Below are 21,466 nucleotides of genomic sequence, written 5' to 3'. Positions count from 1 at the left end.
GCTTATTGGCCCTTCTGAATGGTATGCTCTTTCTTTAGTTATATGTGTGATTCTCTTCCTCACCCTCTTCAAGTCTTTGATCAAATGTCATTTCTTCAATGAGGTGACCACCCTATTGAACACTGTAACTCGCCCTATGCCTCACCCCCACCCTCCATATCTCCCTTCATCATTTTTTTTTTAATCCCATAGCACTATCATCTTCTAAAATAATATATTTACTGATTTATTTTGTTTCTTTTCTGTCTCTCCCCACTAGCATGTGAACTCCATGAGAAAGCCAGGATTTGGGCCTGTTTTGTTCACTGCTGTATCACCTGTACCTAGAATGGTGCCTGGCACATAGTAGCTGCTCAAGGAATACTTGCTGAATAAAAGAATGGATGAATAACTAACCTGCTGACTTTGACCTCATTGGATTTAATCCTAATAGAACTCAATCTGTGTACAAGATTATGCAGATCTTGTAGGCTGAAGAGCATATCCAAAGGTAATTTTATAAGTAAAATAATCTCTTCTAACAGGCTAATTTTAATACACAATGCAGAACATGAACTATGTACAAGAGTTCTAAATAAGTGGGGAATAACATGTGACAAATAACAGTCAAAGGACAGTATGAATTGTACAAATAGTAAAAACTATAGAAATTAGGAAAGAGAGGCTACCAGAGAAGGTTCCAGAGAGAACAGACATTTTAGCTCTCCTCAAAGGATGAATCAAGTTTGTATAGGCTGGAGGAAGAATACAAGGCAATCTAGGCAGGTAGAACATATAAGCAAAGGTGCAGAGGACCAACTGAACTGAAACAAAGGGCACACGCTGTCTTGTAGTGAGTGAACAGAGAGGACAGGAAGTGAAGAACCATTTTAGAAAGATCTTGAAAGTCAGGATGAGGAGCCTGAGTTTGTTCCTTTAGGCAGATCCTAGCTCTCAGTTTGAAAAAGGGTGAGGAGGAAGGCAGTGCCGGAGTGCCAGGAACTATTTACTATTTACTTACTTTATTTGCTTATTGCTTATGCTTTGTTTTACTTGTTTGTGTTTTGTAGCTTTAACAAACAAAACCACATACACCTGGGCTGCACACTAGACCTCCTAAATTAGGGCCTCTCAGAGATTTGGATAAGCTCCGCAGTGCCTAAGAAATAAATATTGCAGGTTCTTGAGTAAGGGGCAGTACTTCTATCTTTGTTCTTCCTTTTTTACATAGTACATAGAAAATCTTTTCTCTGAAAATATTTTTTTTTCTGAACATTAATGGCTCTCCCCTGATCTTTCCTTAATTTTTCTTCCCACCGCTTCTTAATGTATTAGTCCAGACTGGAAATAAGACTTTAATAAGAACTCAATCGATGCCAACAATAGTAGGAGATTACAACCCAGCTGTTGTATGTCAGGCCCCATTAACATTAACCAACTGTCAAGTCAGCCTTTAAAAAAAACTCAGCCTCACATTTGCTTAATTATATTCAGACCCCCCAGATTGTTCTTATAATGGAAATGCTTGAAAACATATTAATCTCTTACCAATCCCTCTCCTAAAAATACAATTCCACTCCACTAAAAATGATTAATCATCTTAATTGACACATTCTTTTCAAATATAATGAAATGTTTGCAACTTAACTCCACTAATTCGACATCTGTGATAATTCTTATCTTTACATTTCATGAAAATAAAAATATTCTTAAATAACTTAATATGGCAAGAAGAGGAACAGGAGAACAGTGTTTTAAGCAGCTCTTGACATTTTACTATCTGCTTACAAACTGGCAATAAATATTATCACTCTTATACATATTTATCTAAGTGGGGTAGCACAGAATTATGGAAAGGTTAATAGCTTTTGAACCAAGCAGATCTGGGTTCAAATCTCAGCTCTGCTATTTTCTAATTGTGTGACATTGGGAAAAATACTTAATAGTAATTAACTGTAGGAAAGGAGTCAGGAGACCAGACTGGGGTAGGCTGTTGCAATTGTGTCTGTAATGTGAACTTTTGTTTTTCAATATGAGGCAAATAGAGTGAAAATAATACGTGTTAAAGTTTAAGTATTGGATACATGGACAAATGTTTTATTGTTCTTTGTATGTTCTTGTCTGTGAAATAGTTTATTATTTAAAAAAAAACTATTTTAAATGGAATGAAACTAGCAATTACAGGAAGGCAGCTTTCAACTAAATATAAGAATACATCCTCTAGTAGAGTTGGATGTAAGGAACTTATTGCCACATTCCATCCATAGATTCATACATCAAATATTTACTTAGCACTTACATTAAGAGAGATAGTAAATTTCCTGCCACAAAAAGAAATCAATTGAAACTAAAGGACCTTGTAAGGGATATTGTTAAAAATTTTCACACAGCAGTGAGGAGTTAGTTCTGGAGAATTTTTAAGCTCTTTAGGCATCCTGAGACTCTATGTTTGAAACAATTTTCTCATAGAAACAATATTACCAAAGGCAGCACCAAAGAAAGAGTTGTCACTTTTTGAAGAATCTCAAAGCACCCCACCACCTCTCTTATGGTAGAGCCCTAAAAGGTAGTGGGAGTCTACTGTTCAGCACTCTAGTTGCCTTGTACAGGAAGAGGAAGAGGAGATTAGTGAGCATAAAGGTATGATATTTCCAAGACAAAAGCAGCGACAATGACTGGGACCTAAGACTTTGCTAATTGTCAAAACGGCCCCATGGGAAAGGCATACCAATGGCTGGACAGTACTTCCTGCTCTTTAGCACCCAAGAACGCTACATGCTTTGGATTATAGGGCAGGGAGAGACAAGAAGGGACAGGGCAGGGAGAAGAAGGAGGATGGTTTATTTCATATATATTTTATTTAAAATGCATCTATGTGTCTGGGAGTCCCTATGCTTTTCTGATAAAATCTAAATTGAAGAAATACAAAACTTTCATTACTGATTGTTTTGAATGACTGACTTGCATTACAAAATTAGATATAATTACACTATTTTAACAACAATCACTTGCATAAGATTTGACAATATACAAAGCACTTCTATATATGTATTATTTCATTTTATCTTCACTACAACACTGTGAAGTAAGTAGATTAGATATTATTATCCCAATTTTACACTCCAGGAAAGTAAGACATCAAGAGGTTGGCTGATTTGCTTATCTAGATAGTAGAGGAGCACAGACTACAGCTTCCAACAGTCTGACCCATATTTCATACTCATCAGGGCCTCAATCATGACACTAGATGACTCCTGTGAATCTAGGATTCCTCTGTGACTAGTAAGGTACTTCCACTTCTACCTCAGGTCCCCTGCATCTTTTCAAAAAGCATCCTTCATTGTAAATAACCTTCCTTGTGACCCCAGAGGATCTGACCACCTGAACCTACATAAAACATACTTTTCTCCATTTTCAAGATGAATAAACCAAACCTAGTTCTAAAAAGATTAAACATAGGGTTACTATATGACCTAGCAATAACACTCCTAGGTATACACCCAAACAGATGTTTGGTAAAACATCTCTAAAACATATGTCCACACAAAATCTTGCATGTGAATGTTCATAGAAGCATCATTCACAATAGTCAAAAAGCAGAAACATCCCAAATATCCAAAAACATAAGAATGAATATACAAAGTTTACTATATCCATATAATGGAATACTACTCAGTCATTAAAAAGGAATGAAGTACTGACACATGCTATAACATGAATGAACCCTGAAAACATTATACTAATGTGAAATGAGCCAGGCATAGAAAGTCATATATTGTATATGATTCTATTTATATGAAATTTTCAGACTAGACAAATCCATAGAGAAATTAGATGAGTGATTTCCAGGGCCTGGGGGAAGAGGGAACAGCGAGTGACTTCTAATGGGTATGATAGTTTTTGAGGATGATGAAAATGTCCTGGAACTAGACAGTGGTAATTGTTGCACAACTCACTGAATATACAAAAGACATGGAACTGTACATTTTAAAAGAGTGAATTTTATGGTGTATAAATTATAATTCAATAAAGCTCTTATTTAAAAGAGAAGAAGAAAGAAACCAAAGCTGGGAGAAGTAACATGTCCAGTCCTTTGCCTTTTACAAAGGATTTTTTTATGATAAGGATTCAATTCAAGTTAAATTCAACTCAGTTAAAAGTAAATGGCTTATCACACTGGTCAGAATGGCCATCATCAAAACATCTAGAAACAATGAATGTTGGAGAGGGTGTGGAGCAAAGGGAACTCTCCTGCACTATTGGTGGGAATGTAAGTTGGTACAGCCACTATGGAAAACAGTTTGGAGGTTCCTTAAAAACTAAAAATAGAACTACCATATGATCCAGTAAGCCCACTACTGGGCATATACCCAGAGAAAACCATAATCCAAAAAGAAACATGTACCGTAATGTTCATTGCAGCACTATTTACAATAGCCAGGATATGGAAGCAACCTAAATGACCATCAACAGATGAATGGATAAAGAAGATGTGGCACATATATACAATGGGATATTACTCAGCCATAAGAAAGAATGAAATGGAGCTATATGTAATGAGGTGGACAGAGCTATAGTCTGTCATACAGAGTGAAGTAAGCCAGAAAGAGAAAAACGAATACTGTATGCTAACTCATATATGTGGAATATTTAAAAAAAAAAATGGTACTGATGAACCCAGTGGCAGGGCAAGAATAAGGATGCAGATGCAGAGAATGGACTGGAGGACACAGGGTTGGGGGGGCAGGGGGCGAAGGGGAAGCTGGGACGAAGTGAGAGAGTAGCATAGACCTATATACACTACCAACTGTAAAATAGATAGCTAGTGGGAAGTTGCTGTATAACAAAGGGAGATCAACTCGATGATGGGTGATGCCTTAGAGGGCCAGGACAGGGAGGGTGGGAAGGAATCGTAGGAGGGAGGGGATATGGGCATATATGTATAAATACAGCTGATTCAGTTTGGTGTACCTCAAAAGCTCATACAAGAGTGTAAGGCAATTATATTCCAATAAAGAGCTAAAAAAAAAAGTAAATGTTTTAGAACTGACCATTTCTAAATGTATATTAATCCTACTTAGACTATGGGGCCCTAACATAAAGGCTAGATGAAGTTTAGTCTAAGTATAGTCTAAGTCTAAGCTCTCAATATTAAATACTCATGGATTACTATGTTCTATTAAAAGTTAAAATTTTGTTACAATCCTTAGACAAAACAGAAAACACGATCCACTCTATATTTTGACACAGGAAAAACATACTCATTCAACTGCCCTGAAGAATATACACAACTTCTGCAGAACATTCTAATAAGGAAAATGTCAAAGTTAATCAACTTGGTCTTCCACTCATCAATCCTTTCACTTGCACACAATGTTTCTGTCCAGTGTTCCAGAAGTCAGCTGTTGATACCTGCCTCAGAAAGTGGACTGAGAATTCTATGAACAACTGGCTTTTGTTCTTTGGGGTTGCACAGTAAACAAATCTTTCTTTTGAAACTCTGTTTCTGAAATTTCAACATAATCCCCAAAGTTTCAGAGTCTTTTAAATGTGGAAATATTAACAATATCATTCAAATTTTCCCCTTAAACTCAGAAGCATACTGTTACCCATCCTCTACACAGCCTTTTCTTGAAATAACTGGCCTGGTGGCAAGACAGCTAACAACAGAGCTATTACATCAGGTCAATAAATAAACCCTATCTTAGGCAGCGTCATTGTGTAGATAAAGAACAGGGGTTCCAATGATGTTCCTCCTGCCTTTCCCCACCACAGACACACACCCACACCACCCCCAGTCCTAGAATAACAAGGTGTCGTCATCATCACATTAGAGCACTATGAACTATATAAAACCAAACCAAAACAAATAACAACTTCCCTGGTCACCAAAAATAAATGGCCCAGCCAGAAATAGTGCCATCAGAGATAGTTAAATGAGCTCCATGGCAAAACGAGTTGAGTTGCACTGATATTGGGAGCTCCCAAGGACTCCTAGGCTCCAAACTAGGTCCTCCTGCAGTTTGGCCTGACCACACCAGCAGGACTTGGTTGTTGTTTGTTCACAGTTGGTTCCACACAGGAAGATTATTTGCTTAGTTTCTATAGTATTAAGGGGAAATACGTCAGTTTATGGCCTAACCTATTTTTCTAGATTTTCATTAATTCTTTCTCCATCCTTCTCTAGGAAAGAAGGTGATTTCGAAGGCACAATTAGGACTTTCTCTAGGCATAAAAGCTGAGTTCACAGTGATACCATGAACAACCATGGCTGTAACAATAAGACTTTGACCGTGAGTAGGTGATAGATGAGGGAGATACAACCAACTTGAACCCCAATCGACACTCCAGTGCTCCAACCCCAATCGACACTCCTATTTCTAAACTTGCTGTCTGCTGCCTCCAGGACTTTTCATGGGTAGCAGAGGAAAAGTCATTTCCTCGTAGCCTGGAAAGTCATTCCTCTTCAGTTTGCACTCAGCTCTGACGTCACTATCTCCAGCTAGTCCGTATGGACTTGATTTAGATATTACCTACTAAAGGAAGCCTATCTGACCCTAACGTCTGGGTAAGGGCCCCTCCTGAGTGCCTGCCTCCACAGCATTGTAATGATTACATTCTGTTGTAATTGGCTAGTCTGTAAACTCCATGAGGGCAGGAAGCATGTTTCCCTATCCATTATTGTATTTGCAGTGTTTAAGACATATTTGTTGAATGATTAAATAAAATGAATGTACATTATTAAAAATTCAGATAACACAAAGTTATAAAGAAGGCAAAAATCATGGCTAATCCTCTCACCCAGACCTAATCACTTTAAATATTTTGGTGTCTATCCTTCCGGGCATTTCTATTTTTTACTTTTTATTTTCTCAAAAAGGAGATCTTATAAATATTATGATACCACTTATATGTGGAATCTAAAAAATACAACAGACTAGTGACTATAACATAGAAGAAGCAGACTCACAGATACAGAGAACGAACTGGTGGTTACCAGTGGGGAGGGAGCGGCCATCTGGGGTGGGGGAGTAAGAGGTACAAACTGCTGGGTGTAAGACAGGCTCAAGAATGTACTGTACAACATGGGGAATATAGCCAGTATTGTTAATAATGGAAAGTAACCTTTAAAAACTGTTTAAAAATTTAAAAAATTTTAAATGAGATCTTATTTTATGTAACATTCAAATTGTCATAGTTGTTTTGTGGTTTAATCTTAAATTTGTTGTTATTATTACAGACGCCCTTCCAAGTCAGTACATTGCTCTATGATCCTCTCTTCGATGCGTATACCATGGCTGAAATAATCAGTCCTTGCCTTGATGAATAATAGTTTGTTTCTAATATTTTATTAGTATAAAAATACTTAAACATTCATCCTTCGACACACACCTTTTCATACGTTCATGCTTGATCACTGTGCATGTAACAGCTAGAACAGGCCTGGCACAGAGGTTGTACCCATACACTGAGTGGATGAACAAACAAGTGAATCATGGGAGCAGCTGTCCATAGAGAGGTATAACAAAATTGTGGTTAAGAGCTCAGGTTCTGGAATCAGTACACTTCTGTTAAAATCCCAAGTTCTAGCACTTTCTAGCAATCACTTGTCTTTTCCTAGCTTCAGTGTCCCTCTGTACAAAGGAAAATAATAGTTGTGCCAATCTCAAAAGACTGTTTTCAGAACTGTATAAGATAACACGAGTCAAGTGCATTCACAGAGGTCTGCACACTGTAGCACTCAATAAATATTAATTGATATCATTATTTTTGTTATTTTAAAATTTTATCATTGGAATGGAACTTCCTCAAGGTCCACAGGAAGAAAGATAGAGCTTTTCTTCATACAGTGAAGAGGAGAAGAAAACAAGTTCTAATGCGAAGACAGAGCGGAGATAATAAAAAAATAAGAAGGATTATTCTCATTCAAGTGCCATTTTCTCTGTGGCAGTGATTGCTCTTTTCTGTGTTGGTAACCATACCTTCCAGAACTTTTGGGGTTGTTCAATTTTTGTAATTCCATTCTTTTTGATAAAGTTACTTTGTTAATTGTGTAACCAAATGTGATCCAATATTTATAACTTTGTAAAGTTTACATATATGTATGAATATAAATTAGAAAAAAATGTCTCATCCTAACACCTAGGTTTTAAAGACATATGTCTGGTTGGCAATTACTTTAATCTTGTGATCTCTTCCACTGGTGCCTTAGATGTTATTTAAATTAAATTTTGTGTAATTTAAATTTTTTATGTCCCTTATCAGAGTGTATGCTCTCTGAGAATGCTAACTTATCTACATCTCTGCATCCTCTACAGCACTCAGAATCATTCCTCTTATTCATAGTTCTTAAGAAAACAGTGATTGACTTGAAGCCTATTTTTGGCAGTGTTGCTTAGGAATGAAAATGTTGCTGAAGTTCTATGGAACGACTGTGTGGAATCCCTCTGAAAAGCCATGTTTAATTAGAAGAAAAAAATCCTGTGCTTATGATTGCTGAAAGTTTCAGACTATCCCCACTTCCCTTCTCATCTAATAACTTTTTGAAAGTCTCAAGACACTAGTGAAATCAAAACCAGTATGCTTGGGGCACTGTGGTTTGAAGAACCTAAATGTCATTTTCAAAGGAAAAAAAAGAAAGAAAGAAAACGCACTTCACCAGTATCATTCATCTTCCAAGGCTATAATTAAAGAGAAACTCAAGAAGCACTTGAAATGGCTGGACCTAAAGGCAGAAGTGACATGACCCAGATTCCCCTAAACTGGAACAGGAAACTCAGGCTGTGATAACTCAGGCCTCCATAAAGGTAGAAAAGTCCCTTTTAGGACTCACCCCCCACCCCCAGACTTCAAGATCCAAGTGGAAAAATTTGCCAGATGGGTGGCGCCTCAGCAGGCTGACTCACTGTGGTTGGATTCAGACTGCTCGGAAAAGCTAGCTTCAGACTATAATTAAGCAAACATTGCAGCTGGTCTTGTTGGCATTTTCATGTTAAAGACAACATTATTAGAAAATGTGTAAACAGGGGAGGGCAGTGGAGGCCTCCTCTACACCTTAAAGCTGCAGATCCCCACCCCCTCCATAGCTTTTCTATAGCATTTGCCATTTTGATTTTCTATATAAAACCAAACTGCAAACATTTCATTAATGCAACCTTTCCTTCTAGGAATGGTCCTCTCATTTCCCCAAGAACCTTGACTCTTGGGAGGTATCTTGGCACTGCCACTTTATACTTGTATAGCTTTTAACAAGTTCTTTGAGTCTTGGTCTCTTCACTCATATAATGGATGTAATATAATATCTATCTTATAAGTTAGGAAAATGAACTGAAAAAGCTGAAATAAAATATGTTGTGTCTAAAAAGCACCTAGGGTATAATAAATACTATGATCTTCTTTATAAATCCTGTCAAATATTTCAAAAGGTCTCTGCTATCTCTCCCTAATTTGCATTTATAATTTTACCATCCCAGTTTAGGTGGAAAGTTATCTCCTTTTAAACTCACCATTAAAAATAAATGTACTATCTCTACCTGGCTCTGTAGCACAATGAATAGCACATTGGACTTCTGAAAATAAACGTACTTTTCTTCACTTCTCAGTTTCCTATCCTAACCAGTTAATTACTATACCAATACCTTCCTTAGAATCATTTCACCTACTGTGAATACACTCAGTGAATACTGAAGTAGAGGCCGGGGGAATACAAATCCAATATAATACCTAATCTTCAACACTTTTCAACAAGCTTAGTTTAATTGATGAACATCTACTGAGCACTTACTGTGTACCAGCATTATGCTACGTTTCAGAGACTAGAAAAAGATGAAACAAAGGCTTTCCACTTTTGAATTGCCTAGAGGCTGGGTATATATTTTGAGATTGGAGAATTAGGGGAGGCATCCTAAAAAGAAAAACAAACAAAAAATGGGACCTGAACTGAAAGTTGAAGGATCAGTAGGCTTTAACCAGGTGAAGAAGAGGACAGAAAAGGTATTGGCAGCAGAAAGAGCCAGAACAAAGGCTTAGAAATATGAAACGACTTTGAATTGCAAGCAGTTCAGAATTAATGTAATAGACAGCATGTGATGGAGAATACTGGGAGGTAAAAGTGGATTTGCAGTTTACTAGGGAAGATAGACCCGCACTCTGTGCCCATCTAAATAGGAGGAACTAACTCATGATTCCAGGCCCACATGAGCCAGCACTTTCATTACCACCAACATAAAAGTACTATTTTAGGTGACAAAGATGACGATTATTCTCAGCACATTATGAGACGCTTGGAAAGTTCCTTTGTTACTCTTTGTGCCTTTATTTCCTTATTTGTAAACTGGTGTCATAATGATGCTTTCTTCACAGGACTGCCATAAGCATTAAATGAGCTGATACTGCATGTACTTAGAACACTACTTGACACATAGAAAGTGATCAACACATGTTAGCTAGTATTATCTATGTGCTGCACTAGTCTCACCCATCCCAGAGATGCTGCAAGTGGAGTGGGTGCTGTGATCAGTGAGAAAGCATATAGGAACAATTATTGCTTAGCACACGACTATGGCCATTTGACATATGACTATGTAAAATGACCCAATAACCTGTCAGGATTTGTAATCATGGTACATGAATTCTATGATCCTGAAAAAGCCACAATTTCTATGAGTCCTGGTTCCCTCACTTGAAAATAGGGACAGTGATGCTTGTTTCATGCAGGTTTATAAAAACAAAATAAAGCAATTTATGAGGAGCACTTAATCCACTTCTCAAGTCCATCAATGTATCCTCGGGGGTCAGGGGGGAGTGCCTTTAAAAAAAAGCTGACAAGGTTTAAAAATTAATGAAATCATTCACTCATTCAAAAAAGTACAAAGAAAGTATACACACTAAGCAAAACTCTTTCATCAGAGGAAAGAATACCTATTAATTTACACCTACCAGAGTAAAGTTGAGTAGGCTCATCTGTGTCACTATTTCTGACCCCTTCCCCCTGCCCATCCTTCTCTAACCCCACCCATACTGTTGGTCAGGGATAGAGAATGCAAGAAAAGAAAAGGGAAGAAAACTGTATCTTCAAACCTCTGTTCCCTGTGCCCCTTCTTCCTGCATCAACATACTGAAGAAAGATGCTGTCACTTTCACTTGTTAATTGACCAGTGATGTATTTTCCATAATTTGCCAGTATTTACATTTTTAGTCTATTATTGCTTACTTTGGAATCAAAGGCTCTTTTCCCTAGAATTTCCTACATCAACAAATATTTCAGAAGCAATCACATTACTGATCAATTAGTTTTAAATGACTAAGGATCTTTACTATTACTTCTTTCCTTGTTCTAAGTCTCCCTCCTTACCTCCCTTGACGAAGTCTGTTCAGGCTGCTTTAAGAAAATACCACAGACTGGGTAGCTTATAAACAACTAAAGTTTATTTCTCACAGTTCTGGAGGCTGGAATTCCAAGATCCTGGTGCCAGTCTGGTCGGGTGAGCATTCTCTTCTGGGTCACAGATTTCTCCCTGTGTGCTCCACGGTGGAAGGGACTAGGGATCTCTCTGGAGCCTCTTTCATAAGGCGCTAATCTCATCCATGAGTGCTCCACCCTTGTGACTTAAGCAGCTTCCAAAGGCCTCACCTCCCAATGCCATCACCATTGGCGGTTAGGATCTCAACATATGAATTTTGAGGGAACACACACATTCAGACCATAGCATCCCTCTAGTCCAGTCTCTTATTGGATCTATTCATGAACCTACTTCTCTTCCTTTCACCCAAATTTCCCCTCTGTCTGGAATATGATCATCTTCTCCTCTGACTGGTAAAATCGAACTCAGCTTTGAAGACCTCACTCAATGTGCAGCCCCCATGAGAGGTGTCCTCTGGGAGGAGGCCCTTCTCTGTCCTTAAATAAAATTAAACATTCTTTCTCAAGATCTCAGAGTACACTGTGCTTATCTTTATGATAAGGACACCTTATAATTAATGCGATGTCTGTCCTTCCCTATAGACTATAACTAAGGGCAGGAATGGCATCTTATTTGAAGTGATCAAGTGTTGGTTGCAGGGACAAGTGAAATAAGGATGGTGACATGGTCTGAATGTGCCCCTCCATTCATATGTTGAAATCCTAATCCTCAGCGATGATGGTACCATATTAGGAAATGGGCCTTTGAGGTTAGCGTCTTACAGATGAAGCTCCAGAGAGATCTGTAACCCCTTCTGCCATACGAGAACATAGTGAGAAGGCATCAGCTATGAACCAGTAAGAGGGCCCTCACCAGACGGTAACCATGCTGGTGCCCTGATCTTGAACTTCCAGACTCCAGGACTGTGGGAAACAAATTTCTGTTGTTTATAAATTACCCAGTTACAGCAGCCTGAATGGACTAAGATAGATGGATTCCTGGCTGCCCAGCCCAGGCCTGTATCCCTTTGACACTTGCTTCATGCCCTGGAGGAGTCAACCCTTCTCCGGAACAAAACCTTTAATATGTCCCTTTCCCCTTTCCGAGTACAGCTCCCATCCTTTATCCCAAGGCTACTGAATGCATGATGGAAAGACAATATTATGTTATTTAGTGTTTTATCATTTTTTAGGGTGGGACATTGGAACATGTCCCTCTCCCTCTTATATTTTTTTCTAACGAATGTTTCCTCTAATTTTCAAATCCTTTCATGGAGATTCTTCATACAGCAGGTGCTATCATTCAAAGTCTACAGAATGGGTGCATGGATGAATGGATGTAAGAATGAACAGACCTGTGAGCAGGACACAGCCTGGTTTACTGACAATGACCATTCTGACAAATACATGTGTTGTAGCCTCATTGTTATTTATTTATCGTTTGATACATAGGGGAGAGAAATTTAAAACATTTCTCACTGGCCTTTTCTCTGCATCCTAGCTTGGTTTCTGTCAGTGGTTCCCAGCATGGAGGAATAAGGACTGATCAGTGATATTAGACCTGATTGCTAAGAGAAAAAAAGACTTAAGACTCCACACCTGAAAGGCAGTTGACCCCTGCTCATCACCCAGCCCAGCCCATTATTTTCCCTCTCCCACAGCATCCGGCCATCCATCCTAGCAGTGGAAGTGACATCCTTCATATCTACAATGCAAATCACCTCTCAACCAAAAGGAGCATGCAGGCAGACTGCCTTTCTAAGAGCACCCACACAGCTTTGAGGGGTGCTTCAGTTCTGCTCACCCTTTCTGCACTGCAGCAGATGCAAAAGATGAAAAAAGAGGAAGGGGTTGGGTGGTACCACCCCCACTACCACCACCAGCACCACAGCTGTTCAAAAGCTACTTAATATTCCTGCAAACTCTCTGTCTTTTTTTTTTTTTTAAGTATCCATGACAACTCTGAGCAAAAAAGCCAAGAGCAGGCTGTTTAATTTCTCAGGCCCACATTACATGGGACATATTCTTTGTCCACAGGAATGTCTGGTAGGATGTACATTAGGTCTTAGTGAAACATCTCTATTTACAAATTGAGGGAAGACAGGGTAAACTCATGTCAATACTGCTTTATTAACCCCTTTTTGAAAATGGGATCTTTATTATTTTATATCAAAAGCTATCAATTCAAGAATGAAAGAAACCCACACATGTCAGGGCATTTTTACACAGCATTCATATGTCCTGATTCCTGGGCAACCCCCAGGGGGCACCAAAGAGCTGTTTCCTTTTTTAGCACCCAGGGATGTAAGAAATGCTGGGTGCTCTTTCCAGGCCATACAAATGCCAGTAGATAGGTTCTATTGTGCAGACTTCCTTGGACCAAGCCAGGGCACAGGAAGCTTGGGGCCTGTATTACATTATCAGTAATTTGGCCTTTGGCCAAGTCTAAGGATAAACCTGTCAAGATGTAGGGCACTTCAAGAGTAAAATCAGGAGTTTCAAGCAATGATGCCGCATTCTTGTTGAGAAGCAAATGGCTATGGCTGAGCTACCTCAGTATCCAGCTATGCAGAGTGGTCCAAGCCAGCTGACTGACTAGGTCTCCTGGGCCCACTATGGCCCAGCTACAGATTCTCAGGGTGCTATTTAAACTTCCTAAATGTATCTGAGAGGTAAAGCAGGGGTAAAAATAAGACAGAACCAGTGGTACAGGCAACTGCCCATGTACCACAGTGCTCAGCACATAGCTAACAGTGCATAAGCTTCTTGGGATAAATGCTCTTGAAACAGACACCATTATGATAAGAAAACCATAATCCAAGCTAAACTATGGGTCATATTTTTATAAGACATCACTATCCCCTGCTACGCCTTCTAACTGGGATAACAATTATCCACCCATGTGACTTACCTTCTCAAAGTCTCGAAGAGCCTGGGTCTGCACCTGAAGGGGTCTTTCAAATGCTCTCAAGGAATGCCCAAAGGGGACCTTCTCACCACTTCTCCAGGTCTGTGATTGCGCTGGAGGGCCTCGATCTTTGGTGTCACTAAGAAAAGCTGCCAGCGAAACAGAACAACAGAAAATTCTATGAAATAGTGGCATTATCTTTATCCCAACCTGCATGTTCCAGCAGAGCTTGGTTTCTGCAAAATATGAACCAATTCTAGGCCACACAGAAGCAGTTCACATAAAGCAGCCTGTGGTAGATCATACTAATAGTGGTCCCTAGCACAGCACAGTAATTTATGTCCATGTGCCTTTGTCACGTGATATTCCTGCTCCTGCCATTAAGAAGTGTGGTCTAAAAAGGGAACCCTCCTGCACTGTTGGTGGGAATGTAAGTTGGTACAGCCACTATGGAAAACAGTTTGGAGGTTCCTTAAAAAAACTAAAAATAGAACTACCATATGACCCAGCAATTCCACTCCTGGGCATATACCCTGAGAAAACCATAATCCAAAAAGAAATGTACCACAATGTTCATTGCAGCGCTATTTACAACAGCCAGGACATGGAAGCAACCTAAATGCCCACCAACACATGAATGGATAAAGAAGATGTGGCACATATACACAATGGAATATTACTCACCCATAAAAAACAAGGAAATTGAGTTAACTGTAGTGAGGTAGAAGGACCTAGAGTCTGTCATACGGGGTGAAGTAAGCCAGAAATAGAAAAACAAATAGCATATGCTAACTCAAATATATGGAATCTAAAAAAATGGTACTGATGAACCGAGTGACAGGGCAGGAATAAAAACACAGACATAGAGAATGGACTTGAGGACACAGAGGGGGAAAGGGAGGTTGGGACATAGTGAGAGGGTAGCATTGACATATACACACCAAATGTAAAATAGATAGCTAGTGGGAAGCTGCGCATAACACAGGGAGATCAACTCGATGATGGGTGATAACTTAGAGGGCTAGGATAGGGAGGGTGGCAGGAAGTCGCAGAAGGGAGGGGATATGGGGGTATATGTATAAATACAGCTGATTCACTTTGGTGTACAGCAAAAACTGGCACAACAGTGTAAAACAATTATATTCCAATAAAGAGCTTAAAAAAAAAAGAAGTGGGGTCTATTTCTCTACCCCTTGAATCTGGATTGGCTTAGTGACTTGCTTTGACCTAGAGAATGTGATGAAAATGCCACTGTTGGATGAGTTCGGGAGACTAGGCCTTGAGGGGCCTTGCATTTCTGTTCTTGCCTTCCTAAAACCCCAAGACCACCTTGCTGTGAAGAAGCCCAGACTACCTTCCTGGGGGAGGAAAGGCCAAGTACAGGGGAAATGAAGATTCCAGTCACCAGTGCTGGACACTTGAGAAAGGCTGTCTTTGACCCTCCGTCCCAGTCAAGCTGTCAGAGAACGGCAGTTATTTGAATGATCCCAAGTGAGACCAACAGAAGAAATGCCCAGTTTGCCAACACCCAGGATTGTGAGAAATAATAAATCATTGTTTTAAGCCTTGAGGGGGCAAATTTTTTCTCAAAGGGCCAGACAGTAAACATTTTAGGCTCATGGACACCAACTGTGTCACAACTACTCAACTCTGCCCTGGTAGCTCAAAGAAGATGCAGGAAATATGTTAGTGAATGAGCATGACTGTGCCTTTATAATCTATTTACAAATACTGGCAACTGGGCGTATGGGCTGCATTTTGCTGACCCCTGCTTTAAGCCACTAGGTTTTAAAGTGGTGTGTCACATGACCAAAGATAACTGAAATAGCTTTATTTGAGATAAAATATCAAGCTACTAGATAAGAAGTAATTCTACAAATCTCTCTACAGAGAATCTTTCAGGTTATTGTATAGGGATAATTACCACTGTAACAACCGGCATCTTTAACAGGAATTACAGGTTATACAATAGTTTCACACGGATTATTTCATTTATACAGTTACTGCAACCAGTGAAATAGACTGATGTGATTATTACATTCATTTAAGTAATGAGTAAATAAAGGTTCAGAGGGTTTACTTGCCCAAGATTACATTGCTAAAATGTGGCAGAACCAATCCCACATTCCTTCCATTCAACCTTCCTAACAGTATGTCATTACTGTGTTATTTTAGCAGCAAAGGGGACTGTAACAGGCCTGAGAGTCCGGGAAAAACAGGCAAAGGGGAAGAGACACAATCTTTCCATTAAGTAAAGGAAGCACTGCCCTGGGAGAAGCTAGTGAAGGCTAAGCTGCTGCTAACACTGGGCTTGCCTTGGAGAAGTAATGCTGTGGAAGAATAAGAAATCAGGGCTTCCTTCAAGCATAGTATACAAACGACCTCATAATATACAAATGAGGTGGCCTTGGGATTATAGATTCAGGCAGAAGACATAGAAAAATACATCTTTCCCTGGCTAAAAGCCAAGAAACGGTTTCTCCTCACCCCCACCCCCCGCCCTTCTTTTCTCTCTTCTTCCTTCCTCCCTTGTATATTCTTATCTCCTTTGTTGAAAATTACTGGATCGTATATGCATGGGCACCAAAAGCAAAGGCAACAAAAGCAAAAATAAACAAGTGGGACTACATCAAACTAAAACACTTCCGTTCAGCAAAGGAAACCATCAATGGAATGAAAAGGCAACTTATGGGATGGGAGAACATATGCCTCCCTCCCTTCTTCCCTCTTTCTCTTTCTTTCTACAAACTTGCCAGAAGGAATGCAAGAAAAAGTCCCCAGATGCGTCAATCAATTTATCAGAATTTTTTTTTTAAATGCTCAGTAAAGAGCATTCCCAGGAATTCCCTGGTGGTCCAGTGGTTAGGACTCCAAGTTCTCACTGATGAGGGCCAGGATTCAATCCCTGGTCGGGGAACTAAGATCCCACAAGCCATAGGGCATGGCCAAAAAAAAAAAAAAGAGCATTCCCTGTTTAAAAAAAAAAAAAAAAGAAAGAAAGACAGAAAGGGTCAGGAACATGATGACAAAGAGAAAGATGGAGATTAATAAGAAAATAATGATGATAAATAGGGTGGTTCCAGGACTTCTTAGGTGGTGCAGTGGTAAAGAATCTGCCTGCCAGTGCAGGGGACAGGGGTTCGAGCCCTGCCCTGGGAAGATTCCACATGCCATGGAGCAAGTAAGCCTGTGAGCCACAACTACTGAGCCTGTGCTCTAGAGCCCGTGAGCCACAACTATTGAGCCCATATGCCGCAACTACTGAAGCCCATGCACCTTAGGGCCCCTGCTCCACAACAAGAGAAGCCTGCGCACCACAATGAAGAGTAGCCCCCACTCACAGCAACTAGAGAAAGCCCATATGCAGCAACGAAGACCCAATGCAGCCGATAAATAAATAAAATACATAAATAAATAAATAAATTTATTAAAAAAAATAGGGTGGTTCCAGCACAGGTTTTTTCTTGTCTAGAAGTATTTAGCTACTCATTACATAACTGATTTTAAAGAAAAAAAAGGGGGGTGGGGAATGTAAGGCCATATGATTTATATGATTTGTGTTTAAATTGGACACTGTACAGTATCTTTCCATTTCTGTAAAAATAACATACCCTCAAGTGTGTCTTTAGATAGCCCTGTCCTTAATGGTATTTTCAATAGCCACTAACAGAGTAGAGTAGAGCAGAGTACAAGGGTAGAGTACAGGGGTTTAAATTAGCACAGAAATTTAAAGCAGGTTTTATTGGTACACAGCACAAATTAGTTACAAATAGAGCTGGGTTTTTTCCCATCTTCAATTGTCTTTGATTCAGCTTGTACAAAATAACTGTTGTTCTGTTAATTGTATACCACTCTGTGATTGCAAATTAATAATAATAGTAGTAGTAGAAATAATGATGCTCCTGTTTTGCTGATAACTTGATATTTCTAAGTAAGTGCAAATGTTTTAATTACAATAAATTAGAAAAAAATGATTTCTTCCACATTTAGGTGAAATTAAATAGGTGATTAAATGGAAGAAAATTTGATAAAACAACAATACATTACAGTTAGATTTATAGGATATGATAGAAAGATAAGAGCTTTGAAGACTGGATACAGACACAACAAAAATGTTAAAGAAAAAAAATAGATTGGATATGAATCCTGACCACTTGCTAATTGTGGGAATTTAGGCAAATCTCTTAATTTTGCTGAGCATCACTGCCTCTGTAAAAAATGGGAATAATAATGCTTACCTCACAGAGCTTTTATATGGATTAAATGAAATAACCAATCAAAGTACCCAACCTAATATCTTGTTTATAGTAGGCGTTTTCTTCATTCCCCTTCCATTTTTGCCCTAGTCTTTCAAATTTTACCTCAAAATGGAGGCTCTTGATGCTCAAAATGAGTATGCTAGACCCTTACAATTTACAGATTTCACATACACAATTACAAATGCTAATTTTAAGTGACTCCAAAGTCCTTAACACATTCAAATTAAAAACTTTTTTCTACATTGTGTATATGAACCGTCTGTGCTTCAAGGCTGGTATGAAAAGGCACATCACTTAGCAAAGTAAGTAAAACACCAAGTGACTAAAAGTCTTTGTGAAAAATAGCCCCCAAAAGAGAGTTATTTTCACTTTGGTTTTGTAATTTAGGTAGACCCCTAGCTAATGTTAGTACACGAATGATATATTATTATGAATACATTAATAATGATAATAATATTTACTGGGTGTTTATTCCTTGACAAGCTCTGTCCTAAGAGCTTTTCTGACCTCACTTCTGAGGTTGACGCTGTTAATATACCCATTTTAATGGTATATTAGAGATTTCATTTTAGTGGATGAATCTATTGTAATCATTTTACAAGTGACTTTAACTTGCAATTGCAGAATTGTTAAACGTATGAAGAGCTCACACAAGTATTTCAGTTATGATTTACTGCACTGCATGGGAAAGGTGGGAACTTACATACTACAGTGGTATGTGCCAATTTGGAAATTCACAAAAAGTCTGAAGATATTGCCATGGTGAATTTAAAGTGTCAATAATTTAAGGGAATTATGATCAGCAGGAGACCAAGAATTTAGCAAAGCAAGGCCCATGACCTCCTTACCTGCTGCGTGACTTGTTCTGGGTACCATCTCCCCATCATCTTCTGCAAAATAATCTCTATGGAGAGAAACATATTGTTAATTAATGAGACACCACCCCACACAGTGTTCAGTCTCTGGTTGGCAAGACATCTGCTTTTCTTTATTTCTCCACAAACAATCATTAAGCTAGAACTATGTATCAGGGACAGTGTTAAGTGCTGGATATACAAAGACAAACCCCCCAGGAAGCGTTCCTATTCCCAATAAGTACATGCAGAGACAGCCAAAACACACAAAACAATTCCACAAGCGTTGAATTACTGTTGTGGCAAGTGCTAGGAAGGAATATGCAGAGTAACAACTAACAGAGACACTCAGAGAAACTCAGAGAAAAGAACACTTAAACTGAAATGAAGAGAATGTCAGCCAGATGAAAAATGGGAACAGAAGAGTGTTCCATCATGAGGGAACAGCAAGGACCCTGAGTCAGGGAGGAGCTTGGCCTGTTAGAGGAACAGAGAAAGCCAATGTTGCAATCAGACCATGCAGGGCCTTGAGGGATGGGGTAAGGTTATGAGTTTTATGTTCAGGGTAATGGGAAACCATAGAAGGATTTTAAATGAGGCAATGAATGGCACATGACCAGATTTAGACTTTAGATCTTCCTGGCTGTTGAGTGACATTGTGTAGAGGGAACAAAAGTGGATGAGGAAAGCAAGAAGTTGTGATGGTTTAAACTAAGGGAAAATACAGGAGAAATGGAGAGAAGCAAAAGCAAGCAAGCAAACAAACAAACAAACAAAACCAACAACCACCACCCACAAAAAAACAAGATATGTTTAGGATGTAGAATTGACCCAGAAAACTTGGCAAACAGACAAAGTCTATTAACAGAAATGTTAAAAACACCATGATGCAGTAGCAAGAAGTGTATCTGTCCAGCACAGTGAAGAGACCACCATCGCTAGCACAGAAGGGCCAAAAATAATCTGAAAATGTATTCAACAAATACTTGTCAAGCACCTACTATGTTTTTAGGCACCGATTTTAAGCTCTATAAATGTAGCACTGAACAAAACAGACCAAAATGCCTGCACTCATGGAACTTATAGTAAGAGGAAACAAAAAAGCAAAATGTACAGTAGCAACTGGGGACAGGTATCATAAAAATTAAAGTAGGGAATAGAGGTAGGGAATGCTGGAGGTATGGGGAGGAGGAGGGGATTGCAATTTTCAGTAGGCAAAGTTTCTCTGGGAAGCAGTGATAATGGGTATTCGGGCAAAGAGTCTTCTAAGCAGAGAACAACAAATGCAAAGGCTCTCAGGCAAGAGCATGCCAGAGCATTTTTTGGGACAAGGAGGCCAGTGTGGCTGGGCAGACTGAGTAGCAGGAGGTGAGGTCAGGGAAGTAACAGGAGGGCTGGGCAGGGGGCAAATCGTATAAAGCCTTTCAGGACATTGAGAGGAATTTAGCCACTGGAATCTTGTGAGTCAAAAAAAAGAGATGAATTGAGTGACGAATGTTTTAAAAGGGCTGGCTACTGTTTTGACAACAGACTGTCTGGGTGGGGAAGGTAGAAACAGAGAGGCAATTGCAATAATCCTACAGAGAGATGCTTTCAACATTTAGCTTATTCCTTAAACCCTTGGGTACTCCCAGTTAGTTGTTCTAAAAATAATTATGTAGCTGGAGGTTTAGAGGGCTTCTCTTTTTAAAAGCCAGAAGACATTCACAGGGAGGCGGAAGAGAGCCTGGCATTTATTTAGAAACTGTTGGTGTTCTTTCTTCTCTGCCTCAGGGCTGGGTCTTGGCATAAATCTTCACTTTGTTAAGTTCCAGATGGACATGAAAGCACCAGACAGGGCACACTGGACTACACACACCACCTGGCGATTCTTTATTATTCAAAAGTAGATCACCAGCTTGGGGTTCTTTCAGGCCCTCTGCCTCTTCCCCTTCTCCACTTCTCATTAAAAACTTTCCCTGAGAGTGAAGAATGAAAGAGATGAACATACAACTTAGGATTTCCCTCTGTTGAGAAAAAGTAGTGCAAATTTTGAAACTATCAGCTAGAACAATGTCTTGGCAAA

At 39.2% G+C, this 21,466-nt stretch overlaps 1 protein-coding gene across 2 annotated transcripts in view; it reads right to left on the bottom strand.

Moving 5' to 3' along the window:
* Positions 1–21,466, bottom strand: part of PDE4DIP (phosphodiesterase 4D interacting protein) — a 203,585-nt gene that overhangs the window by 142,110 nt on the left and 40,009 nt on the right. For both annotated transcript variants that reach the window (XM_057720836.1, XM_057720826.1), the window contains exons 2-3: positions 19,396–19,451; positions 14,292–14,437 (exon numbers count right to left, since the gene is read on the bottom strand). In XM_057720836.1, coding sequence (XP_057576819.1) covers positions 14,292–14,437; positions 19,396–19,451 — 202 coding nt within the window. The remainder of the gene's footprint in view (positions 1–14,291; positions 14,438–19,395; positions 19,452–21,466) is intronic.

This window comes from Hippopotamus amphibius, chromosome 1, assembly GCF_030028045.1.
Source record: "Hippopotamus amphibius kiboko isolate mHipAmp2 chromosome 1, mHipAmp2.hap2, whole genome shotgun sequence".
Classification (NCBI taxonomy): domain Eukaryota; kingdom Metazoa; phylum Chordata; class Mammalia; order Artiodactyla; family Hippopotamidae; genus Hippopotamus; species Hippopotamus amphibius.
The sequence above is the reverse complement of the archived record's forward strand: the minus strand, read 5'-3'. Positions and strand labels throughout refer to the sequence as shown.